We start from the raw sequence: 12,504 nt of genomic DNA, 5'->3' as shown, positions 1-12,504 counted from the left end.
GAACGGGCCAGTATTCATGCCAGTATGCCAATCAGATGCCAGTAGAGAGCCAGTATCTGTATCTCGTCGCCACCGATAGCCAATTAATAAGTTACTTAGATAGTTAAATTAATAGGCAATACAAAAGGGAAAAAAAAAAAAAAAAGAAAAAGGAAAAAAAAACGTCAACGTTTTTTTTGAATAATTGTCGTTCAGAAGGCGTCGTTCAATAAGCGTGACGGATATATATATATATATATATATATATATATATATATATTACGTGTATTCAATCATACACGTAGTCTACGTATATCGATATATATAAATATAATTAAACGTAAAAAAAATATATATATATACAATATATAATATATATATATAATACAATCGAGAGAAGCGATAAGTGTCGGGAATCGTGCGAGCAATTATTTTTCGCATCGTACTTTTTTCTCTCTCTCTCCTCCCCTCCCATCCTCTCCCCTCTCTTCTTCGACCATATTTTTCTCCGCTCGGTTGATCGGTTTTCTTTCTTTCTTTCTTCTTTTTTTTTTTTTTTGAATTTATATCGGTGACCGCGTATATGATTCCCCGCGGAGAGTATATCGACAAGATTGGACAGAGAGTGGAATCGAGTTGTGATTATCGAAGTGGACCGACCGATCGATTTCTCGGCTGTGAAGTGAATTAATATCCCAGGAAAAAGGATTGAAAACGGAGAAAGGAAGTGAGTACAAGCAGCGAGTACACGGGCGAGCAACGGGTGGCTGGAAACGGTGACTTACATCGAGAGCGCCAACCTGCAATCAAGGTTCATGGTTTTCATGGTGAGTCACCGTCATCTATCTGTTTCTAACTAATTTTAATACGGCTTTTACACCGTCCCTCTCCCCCCTTTCTTCCAGTTTTTATTTATTTCTCGCCGTTTTACCCGATCGATGCGCATTCGTTGGTGAAACGAATAGAGATGAAAAGAAATTTTCTTTCTTTTCTTAACTAGAGATATAAGAAGAAATTTGTGAAATTTTAAGCGGCAAATTTTCGTGACGCTTGATTTCTCCTCGCTTTTTTTTTCGTCTCTTCGTTCTTTTTCTTTTTCTCTCTTTTTTTTTTCCTTCCTTTTTTCACTGCTCTCGATTACGGATTGACGAGGGGACCCGTTATAAGTAACGCGATTTTATGCAAAATTTCCCCCATGACGGGTTGGCGCAACTTGGAGCGAGATATATAGCACGTGTCACGTGCAATTTGCATAATGCGACATCGACACTTCCTCCCATGTATCGGGAGTACGTTATCTTTATACGCCGTCGTATCGTTTCATATCGCGGATTATCGAGCGCGCTTACGTTTAAACGTAACATCCGATAATAGGGAATTTCGGGGAATCGAAACTGTCCCATAAATATCGATAAACAAGGGCTACCGAAAACTTCCGCCTCCTGTAAAATTTATCGCAATTTTATCGCGACTTTGGCGATATAATGTTCAACGGGCATAATCATTCCAGATAAAAGTTGGTTCGACAAATCGAAATTCATCCGTTTCCACATCCTGTAAATATACATATATATAAACTTTCTCGAATCCAGCCCGTACATCAACCTACCGAATTGGGAACCAATTAATTTGAATTACCCGGGAGTTTTGTCTTTCTTTTTTCTTTTTTTTCTTTTTTCGCCTCTTCATTAACAGATTTCGGGGGAATTTATTTATCCCGGTTTAATTCGACGGCGGAATCGTTACCCGACTTACTAATTGAGTTTATTTCGTTTCATTATTCGCCCCCTAAATTCTTCTCATGATTGGGCCGGGAATATCTTAATGCACGCGGCGGTCCCCGTATAGCCGCGTTACGCAAATTAGGAGCATAACTTTGCTTATATCCCGTAACGTGGCCGGTTAATTAAGAAAAGCGTCGGATAAGCGGCCGTATCGGCCGATTCGATCCGTTCGATTTCTCCCGTGGTTATGCCATTCCGTTTTGTTGAACGGATATTTGGGGGAGAGTTGTAAGTGGAGACCAGTCGAAGGAGAAGAGGACCAGAAGAGAAGGGAAAGAGAGAAAAAGAGAGAGAGAGATCGGCGGGTTACGGGTCAGCCACGGTGGGGCATTAATAATCGTTTACAATCTTTAAAGCAGGGTGTGGCGAGTACGTTAACCCTTTCCTTCCTCTTCTTCCTCCTCTTCTGTTCCTCCTCCGCTCCGGCTTCCTCTCTCTGCTTTCTCTCTCCTCACCTCTTGCCGTGATCGTCCGTGGCGCGGACGGACGGACAAAACAGGAGGAAAAAGTGCTGGCTCGCCTTCGTAAACCAGTTGGACGTATATATCGTGAAAAAAAGGATAATCAATGGCGAAAGGGTACACGCGCTCGATCTGTAGTCGTTTTATCGCCATGACGATTCCACCGTTGGGGAGGGAGGGAGGGAGGGAGCAAGGATTTATTTCTCGATCATTGAAAATAAGTTGCGTGCCCTCCCTTCTTTTCTCGATTTACAAATCGATATCTTCCCTCCTCTTTTCCGAATACGCGAGTTTTCGATATTGTAAATTGGATTGCAAACGAGCTCGAGAGAGGCAGAGAGAGGGAGAGGAAGAGTCTCTTTGTCCCGAGCGCAGATGGTTTGGACGGTGACTTTGAAAAAACAGAGGGGAGGGTGTGCGAGGATTAAAACTGAGAAATTAACATCGGGAAACTCGACAAACCGGTATAAGCCTGTTTAATTTCGTCGCTCGCACCTCTCGACCCCTTTTCGAATAAACATTCCTTGGCAAGGAAGTAAACAAGTTTGTCTTACGAATCGAATATTTATTTAAGCGTCGGTACGGATTTACAATAATTTCAGTCCCAGAACTTCTTCATCCGCGCTCGGTCGCTTTCATCGAAACGAAACCCTCCGCGAACGATTATCAGATTGGCGCGTTAGAAACCTCTCCGATCTTAATGAGTCTCGACTTGCTCGAGACCTTGATGGAGAGAGAGAGAGAGAGGGAGGGAGAAAAAATGCGCGCGACAATCGATGCGAATCGAATGTTGGCGCGTTCGGCCAAAAGAAATTCTTCTTCCATCCCCCTCCTCCGTATCCCTGCTCCGGCCTGTGCATTATTAACGACCACGATAAATATGCGCGTTCTTTTTCGCAAGTGCGACGAATCGACGATCGCGTGGACCGAGTCCTGGCGGAGAAAAAAATTCCCTCGAAGGAAGAACCCGTTCCTCCAGCACGTGTGCCCCTATCGGTTGTCCCATGAAAATCGGTCGTCGGCCCCTCGCCGGCTCACCTCCTCTTATTCGAGAAGGCATCGCCATTAACCCGACCGACCACCACCACCACCATCGTGCCACCTGCAGCGACGAATCAGCATATTTAGCGTCGAGCCGAATTTAATAGAGGCCATCGGTCGGGGCGTGCATCACGCGGTTGAATTCGCGAGACGCATCAATAATATTCGCGGTGATGCATACCATTAAGTATGCATCATGGCGAACCTCTCCTTTTTCGAATTCAATTCGCGATACCCCGGTGTTCGTTTACGCTCACGAGATACGTTTACGGTTTAAACGCATTTGCATCGTGACGTGCATCGATCGACACGTGGCCACGGTCGCGCCCTCTCCTTTTATTCGACAATATCCTCCTCCTCCTCCTCCTTTTCTCTATCCATTTCGTCTTATCGAATTTCGAGGGAAATTTTGTATCTATTTATTGGGGTTTGTAATTAAATTTATGTACGTAATCGTTATGAAAACGCGATCGTGGATGAAAGAATTATTCGAAACCCGTGATACGTGGAGCTGCGTATCAATTATTCACACGCGGCAAGGTGAATACCGGCGACATTCGTGAATATTAAAATCACTCGGCCGCCAATAAGATTTGAGTAATGCAACGTTAAACTCGTATCCGTTTTCTACGCGTTGCGACGGTTTAAAACGTGCGGTAAATATTGACATTATTTTTTTTTACCTTCGTGATACTTCGTCGATAAAAATTTTCCTCGTCACAAGTGGAACGTTTATCGGCCCGTATATCGCAACCGGGTTATTTAACAACCGCGCGGAATATACGCGTGGAATAAATTCCATTGGAAGGGTGGAGACGCGGTTTATATATTTCCCTCCTCCCCCCAAGGATGGGGAAAGAACGGGGTTTGAAACCAGCTGGGTCGAACCTCTCTATGCTCGGTGCCCTATGCGACGTGAAAAATGAAAGAACGGCGTGCCACGATTCATCACCCGCGCGTACACCTCGCAGTCCTCGTGAAAGTGATACATGCTTCTTGTCAAAGACGATACGCCGAGCGCCATTTGTTCCCTCGCTCAAATATACCCGGTAATGTACCTAATTTCCATTCGTCTTATCGCCCGATTCCACGCTTAGGAATCCTCCAGCCTAAGATCGCCGGGCCTTGAAAACTTTTCATCGGTGCATATACCTGCAGTCCTTCGAGATTATATTTAATAGCACGAATAAACATCGAAAACGCGCTCTTAACGGAGAATTTTTAATCGTCCTAAACGTTCTTTTATGCTCGAATTTATTGTTTGTCAGATTTAGACCCCGTCGACTTTATTTTTATTGAAAATAAAATCGTGAAAATTTGAGAAGAAAGAGAAAAGGTAATTCTCTAGTTTTTAATAGTAATCCCGATAATTAAAAAAGGATGGATCCAGAAAATAATCGTCGAATTATAATAAAAGCGAATTCGTGCCAAGATTTTTTCCTTCTTTTTTTAACGCGAGCAGATAAGCCCTATAACAATATAATAAACATTCGTTGAATTTTCTTCATCGTTTTTATCGCACTTTTATACACTCTTATAAAGGAGAAAACGGGTATGCGCACGTCTCCTTTTCATTACCATTAAAAAAATCGATAAGTTCGATCTTTTAATATCGTACGTTAAACTGTCGAAAAGGGGCGTTCACGAAGGTAAACTTGGCTCTTTATACCGGGGATCGTTACTTTTTAGCGAGCAGAGCGCGCTGCTTATTCCGCCCGTGTAGCACTTGGGTTTATTTTTTTTATTAGAGCGACGCGGCAATTTTTGTCTTTTCTCTTATCTGCCGCGAACCAGGCAGCCGCGCGATACAGGAAAGGTCGTACGTGGTGTTCTGAAACGTGACGCCCACGCGATATGCGTGCACCGGTATCGTACCGGTTTAATTGTTCCGATGGATTTAAAGTTGGCGTCCGAAATAAATGAATGTCGCTTGCCAAGGCGCGGTACGATGCAACCGTGGTATATATATATATATATATATATATATATATATATATATATATGTATATATGTATGGTCGTCACGGATTATATTTCTTCGCTACGTACTTATACGCGAGTGAAATTGTACGCGATACTGTTCGCAGACTCCTCTTCGAATTCTTTTCCGGAAACGTGGCATCGTTTTAATCATCCTTCGATCAAATCTCGATTCAATTTAACGAAACTCGTGAAATTTGTATCGTTCGATCGATCGCCAGTCGATTGTCGGACGCCAAAAAAGGCGCGCGACATTGCGAAATATTAATTGGCTCTCGCTTCGATCGTATCGAGAAACGAATATACATTCGAATATATATATATACATATATACACTTTTGAGAATTTGAGATTCAGAAGTCGAACGGAAAGCTCGCGTTCCACCGAGTTTCGATCTCGATGCGGTTTTACCTTGCGTTTGAATACGGCTTAGGCGGCAAGTTATCTTATTATCGTCTTACCTTGACTATCGCTCTCTTGTTTTCAACGCGTATCACAAGCGTTGCAAAAAAAAAAGACGAGCGTGGAAACACAATCGAGTCTATCACGAGCGATCGTGAATTTTTTTTATTTTCATCGAGACTTTTCTCGAGTTTCTTTTTTTCTTTCTTTCTTTCTTTTTTTTTTTATTTAGTTTTCTTTTGTATGCACCTTTCGATCGATTCTTTCGAAGAGAGACAGAGCTCCCTTCGATTCTCAAACCACGCTAGTCCGGCTCGAAAACTTCGAGTAAGGGAGTAAGAGATCGAGAGAGGGAATACAGTTTGCGCTATATTTAAGACACGGCACGTGTTGGTTATTGCACAACGAGTGCAACATTCGCTCCAACGTGTAGCTATAGGTCGCCGGGTTCTGAAATACACGAGCGGTGAACCGTGTGTATGCGAGCTGTCCGATTTTAATTAAACATTCGGGGACAGGTTTTCGCAGGATTCCACGGATTATCGATGAAATTCACGATATACGAAGGTATTCGTTCCCTATCAAACGCGTAGATCGAGTCGATAAATGTTACACCAGTGACGTGGATCGTTTTGCATATTCATGGAATTTGTGATTAGAATTTATTCATCTATAGCTTGACCGGCCGATAATTTAGAAGAAGAAGAAGAAGAAGAAAGGAAAAAAAAGGGGGAAAAAAATTAAAAGAAAAATAACGAGATAATACGCGCGATACACGTTGCTCGGTTCGATCGAGGCGAGAATTTTTTTTTTTTCCCTTTTTTTTTTCTTTTTTTTTCGTGGACACAAGAATTATTCCTTTACCCATCACGATCGTTTAAAACAAATGTAAATATGTTGAGCGATAAATTATCTGTTCGTAGCGTTAAGATTTTATCGTTGGCTAACTTATTGCTCGATCTTTCGTTCTCCTCGTGCCGATGTACGCGTTGTCTAGACGGTGCGGCCAACAGAATGCGAAAGCGAGGCTCGACGTAGGTAGATGTGCACCACCCTCCTTTGTTATCGATCAATGGTTACCGGTGGATACGGTCATTATAAGAATGTCTTATTTACAAACCGTTTATACCGGTGTGTCACTTACCTGTTGTTACGATATTCGAGATATCACGGTTTAATCATAAACGGTAATTCTTATTCTTCCGCGCGTCGATATAAATTGCCGGTCGGTAATTGAGACGCTTAATTTAAAATCCACGTTGATAATTCCGTGGGTGGGAATGATGTTTCGCGGCCGAGCGAAACATCGATCTTCAGGATGGATATCTCTAATTCTCGGATTTCGTCAAATTCGTTGTCGGCAAATTCGCACGATTCGCACGACGGATTGGAAGGTTTCCATATGCAACGAAGGAAACCATTTCAGACGCACATCGCGAGTATTGATCTCGTAGAGATACTCGACGATACTCGAGTTTGTAGAACGAGCCGAGCGTGCAAGTTTCCAGCGTACGACGGATACATTCCCCCCCCCCCCCCGATTCTGAAAAAAACGTTGGAAAGGAATAATATAGGCGGTGAGTTCTCCTCGATTCGTTCGTTAAAAAAAAAAAGAAGAAAAAAGAAAGAAAAGTAAATGTAAATGTGTCCGTATCGATCGAGAGAGCGAAACGCGTTAAACCGCGTTTATTAGAATCTAAGAGAAACGTCTGGTAGGAGAAGTCTGTGATAAATTTCCATCTCACGCCTCGTTTGTTCGTTTTATCGCGAGTGCGGCAGGGGATGCAGATGTTCCGGGGTATGTCGCGACCGTGTTGCCTCTGATTTATACTGCATTAATTTTCGAGTAACATTGCGGTTGCACGCGGCCATAACCCGCGGGGACGCGTACACGCACGCATGCATGCATCTTGTCCGTTCCCGTAGCCGTGGGACGCCGTCTCAACGTGTACGCACGCTTATGGACGCTCGATTATCGGTATCGGACGAGGCCGATCGACTTCTCTCCACCCGATCGTCCCGTTTAAAGGGTGTGAACACGCATCGGTCGCGCCGATTTACGCCCGTCCACGATCCTTTCCGACAGTTTTCACGGATCGCGTGCCCCCACCGATTATTTTCGCCTCGAAACCGATTGACGAAACGATTTATCGTTGAAAAATAATTAAATGATAATTGATGATAATTGATATTTCTGAAAGTGGGCGAATCTCGAACAAGGTAAATAATAATTTCACGCGTTGCTCGAACGAATTTTGCAACAAAGAATGCGCTCGGGGAGGGAGAATAATATAATCGACCCGCTCTTTCGTTTACAGGATAAATACAATCTCGTATGTTTTTTCGCCGCGAATTCCGACGATGTATAAAAACGGGAAGAATGAGCAGCGCGAATTTTACACGGGGCACATCTTGTTTCTTCTGAACGGCTCCCTGTTAACGAACACCGCCATCTTTTAATTTACGAATCGTTAAACGTCATCGTCGGCCAGAGTTGCTGCCAAAGTCGATGGCTATTCGATCGTTCGTACGAAAAAGATTTAACGGTGGATGTAAATTTTTGGCCAACGTTAAAACATGCCAAATTTTTCGTCTCGATTCGACCTCTTTCACGATGGTAAACGCATTTACCGTGAACGCACATTGTTTCTTTCCTTTCCTGCATCGATTCGCTTTTGAAAACCAATCAACATTGATCGCGCGCCTCCTCTTCTCTCCTCAAACTTTCTTATCGGTTTTATCGTTATGCAACGTCGATCTTGTTCGTCTCTCTTTAAACCCATCGATATTTTTTCATTCCTATGCTTCTATATTCGTAGAAAACGTGCGTGTTTCTGATCTAGCATTTCTTTTTTCGTAGAAGAAATTCGCAAGAGCGTTTCCTATGCTAAATCGAGTTGAGATCGGGTTGACGTCTTTACGATTCTGTCACTGGTACATCTGCAAGTCTCTTTGCAACAAGTATATACCGCTACCGTCGGTGATAAATAACGCATTCACGCGGTGTATTTCGTCGTAAAATTTTGCGATTGATGCGAGTTTCATTTTCGGTACACGTGTCGTATTAAAACGGAAATAAAGTGTCCCCGATAAAATTAGACATCTCTCAGACTCTGAAATATCCGATAAAAATCGTTCGACATCTGTTTCCAAATATATATATATACTTAGGATTGTTCGTATCGACATATTCCTAATACATCCAATCTTCGAATAATTTCGATCCAGGCAATTTATAAGATCTTGAATCATGTTGCTGCTACTTCTCTCGTGATAGAGCCGTATTGTGTCGACAAACGTTGACCGTAAACAAGCCGCCTACGAATATCCCCTGCCCCCTTTTCTTTCCTCCGTAAAATCGAACCAACACAAATTGCATCCGTGACGCAACCGTGATGGTCTCTTGCTTACCATCGTATCTTGCGATATCGCTCGAATCTCTCGATACACCTTCCAACCTTCCCGTATCGGCGTACAAAAATGGAAATGGCCGTTGCTTCCGTTTTCCCCATTTTCCTTCTGCATTATCCGCATCCGTATTTACGCTCTCTTTTACTTACTCTTTCGTCTCATTATTGTGTTACTATATAATAATTTATTTCCAAATAATTTTCTACGTTCCTTCTTCTTTTCTTTTCCCTCTCTTTCATCCAGATCGGGAGACGAGAGAGAGAGAAGGAGAAATAGAGTTTTCTTTTATTTTCCCTCTCTTCTATTCAGATCAGGAGACGAGAGAGAGAGAGAAAGAGAAAGAGTCATATTCTTTTCTTTTCCCTCTCTTCCATTTCTTTTCTGTATTTGCCAACCTTTTATCATTTTCCATTCATTTTCAAATTGGGAGACGAAAGAAAGAGAGAGAGGGAGAAAAATAGAGAAAAAAGTTTTCTTTTATTTTCCTTCTCCGCGTTTGCCAACCTTTTTTCATTTTCCATCCACATCCAAATTGGGAGACGAGAGGGAGAGAGAGAGTCGTTTTTTTTTCTTTTCCTTCTCTTCCATTTCTTTTCTGCATTTGCCAATCTTTTATCATTTTCCACATCAAGATCGGGAGACGAAAGAAAGAGAGAGAGGGAGAAAAATAGAGAAAAAAGTTTTCTTTTATTTTCCTTCTCCGCATTTGCCAACCTTTTATCATTTTCCATCCACATCCAAATTGGGAGACGAGAGGGAGAGAGAGAGTCGTTTTTTTTCTTTTCCTTCTTTTCCATTTCTTTTCCATATTTGCCAACCTTTTATCATTTTCCATTCACATCCAAATTGGGAGACGAAAGAGAGAGAGAGAGAGAGAGAAATAGAACCGTTTTCCCTCTCCGTATTTGCCAACCTTTTATTATTTTCCATCCAAATTGAGAGACGAGAGGGAGAGAGTCGTTTTCTTTTCTTTTCTTACTCTTTTATTTCTCTTCCGCGTTTGCCAACCTTTTATCATTTTCCACATCAAGATCGGGAGACGAAAGGAAGAAAGAGAGGGAGAGAGTTTTTTTCTTTTTGTTCTCTTCCATTTGCCTTTTATCATTTTCCATCCACATCCAAAAAAAGAGAAAGCGGAAGAGAAATAGAGTCGTTTTCTTTTATTTTCCCTCCCTCTTTGCCAACCTCTTATCATTTTCCATTCACGTGATACATCCAGATCGGGAGACGAAAGAGAGAGAGAGAGAGAGAGAGAGAAAGAAAAATAGGGCCGCTTTGTCGGACGAGCGTGGGAGCCTTCCTCGCGTTTGGCGAATATCGCCGGTTTCTTTGCCCTTTTTCCCCCAAGGTTCGCAGGATGGGGACAGCGATCGATCGTTCGAACGGCGTGTACGCGATCGGATATGGTCGTTTGGACATTTATCGACATCGGCCGGTGGAACGGGAATCGGGAAGCATCGTCGGTTTTCATGAAAATGTGGGGGGGGGATCATAAGCGGTACTCCCCATGTTAAGCTCACCGGACTAACTGGTAACGGAGGAGGTTGGTTGGTACGCGGTTTGTTCCGCTAGAATTCGATAAGTAGCCGGTATCGACGTCAATTTACGCTGTTGACACCGATCGCACGACCGGTCGAACCGTTTGTAAGAAACGATTTTATCGACTCTGTCGACATCCGTCACTGCCTACCACGAGCTTGGGGACAAGGTTCGTCCGCTCAGGAATTCACGTCTCTTTCTCCCTGGATACGTGTATCCAGAAACGTTTTAAACATCGGGTTTATTATTGTACAGATTCCACGTTCACCCACGATCGTGAAGAGAAAACTTTATCCCCTCGAATCTCCCTTTAATCAACCATTATACGATTCATCAATTACATCCTCGCTTCTTATGTTTCAATCCAACCGAGCCTCCACAATAGAACGAAACGAATCGAATCGACATACCATGTCCTTCATTTATTACTCCTCGATTATCCCGCGGTGTTAAAGATTTTCCAGAAGGGTATAAATTCCATTTCCTTTGTAAATTTTCCGATTCACCGGAGATCGAAGGAAGAGGAGCGCGGGTTTAAGCGCTCGTACGTGTAATGGAGAAACAATAACCGGCGGGATGGTCGTAACAGGAAACATTAAAGCAGCACCCGCCACGAAACGGGGAGATCGTGATTATAAGCGAGCTAGCGTTTCGCCGTCTCTTACCGTCTCTTAATCCCCGCGTCTCTCTCTCTTTGTTCGGCGCGCGCTAATGACGGGTTTCGTGCATACCCGCCGATCTATTTAGAGGGCAAATTAACTCGACTGAACTCTCGCCAGTGCTAATGAAAAGCGTTTCTGCTCGTTGGATATGCTAGCCCGTAAAACCTGGCTGCCTCGTGCTCCGGCCTTGCTTCATTTTACGCGCGATCCCTTCGTGCGAGTTCACAGAGAGAGAGAGAGAGAGAGAGAGATTCTTATCTACGCGCGTATCCCTCAATTTTCAAAGATGTTTCCATATAAACGACTGGTTTAATTATTTAATCAAGGATACGGGTTATCGTTATCCCGAAACGTATATAGGAAAAAGTCGTAGATTCGGATTGGATCGATAATCCCTCTTGTTCTTGTTCTCGCCAACGACGTTTTATCACGTTCGTATTTCTAGTGTCACCGTTTTAGGTTATCGCGTATCTATTGATACGTTCGTTGTTGAACATTGTATGGGATGTGTTACACGGAATATCGGCCCAAGTTTGTAAAAGATGTCGTAATCCAGTTCGATAAGCGTATCTTGGAGCGTTTTGAGGACACGAAACGAGCGATCCACTTTTAAACTCGGTGAACCTTTTGATCCCTCCCCAAGTATAAAACTTATCGGGGGGGGCTTATCCATTTATCACGTGATCTCCAAGTGCGTCGTCACATTACGTATGCAAATCGCGCGCATTATATTAAATATCGTTTTTCCACGTTGCGTTAAATATCGTTTCGCGTTGGAAGGTCATTGAATTTCGCCATCTCTAATCCTCTATGCATATATATATACGTGGATACATCGATAAATAAAAGGTAAAAAGTTGGCGAGGGTCTGGTGTCGCGGTGCATCAACGTGGTGGGTGAAACGAAAAAAGAAGGTAAAACCGGTTATACCGCCAAAACCGGAAAGATTTCTTCCGCACGTTGCCGGCCAAAACGGACAAATAGGGCGAGGTAGAGGCACCGGTGCGCGAATAAAAAGAAGCGGGGATCGGCGAAAATCAGCGCCTTTTGTCGACCGATATTAGAAGACAATTGGGTCGCCAGATTTTTAATCCATTATCTTTAAAATCGAAGAATTTCTTCAATTCGAACACGAATCGAATCGAATCTTTTCCATCCGCGAAATGGAAAGATTTTTCAAACTTATCTCACCTAAAGTACTTTAGAATCGTGTGGACGAGAATCGAAAAGGTCACCGGCATCGTGT

At 43.0% G+C, this 12,504-nt stretch overlaps 1 protein-coding gene across 3 annotated transcripts in view; it reads left to right on the top strand.

Moving 5' to 3' along the window:
• Nucleotides 1-279: 279 nt before the first annotated feature.
• The window catches only part of LOC552397 (Krueppel-like factor 6), a 232,705-nt gene continuing 220,480 nt past the window's right edge, over nt 280-12,504 (top strand). Inside the window, exon 1 of one of the 3 annotated variants that reach the window (XM_026444405.1) lies at nt 280-806. In XM_026444405.1, coding sequence (XP_026300190.1) covers nt 795-806 — 12 coding nt within the window. In that variant the 5' untranslated portion in view covers nt 280-794. The remainder of the gene's footprint in view (nt 807-12,504) is intronic. The other 2 variants (XM_006566934.3, XM_624769.5) reach the window with 2 other exon arrangements.

Source organism: Apis mellifera, linkage group LG12 (genome assembly GCF_003254395.2).
Source record: "Apis mellifera strain DH4 linkage group LG12, Amel_HAv3.1, whole genome shotgun sequence".
Classification (NCBI taxonomy): domain Eukaryota; kingdom Metazoa; phylum Arthropoda; class Insecta; order Hymenoptera; family Apidae; genus Apis; species Apis mellifera.
This window is presented reverse-complemented; position numbering and strand designations above follow the sequence as displayed.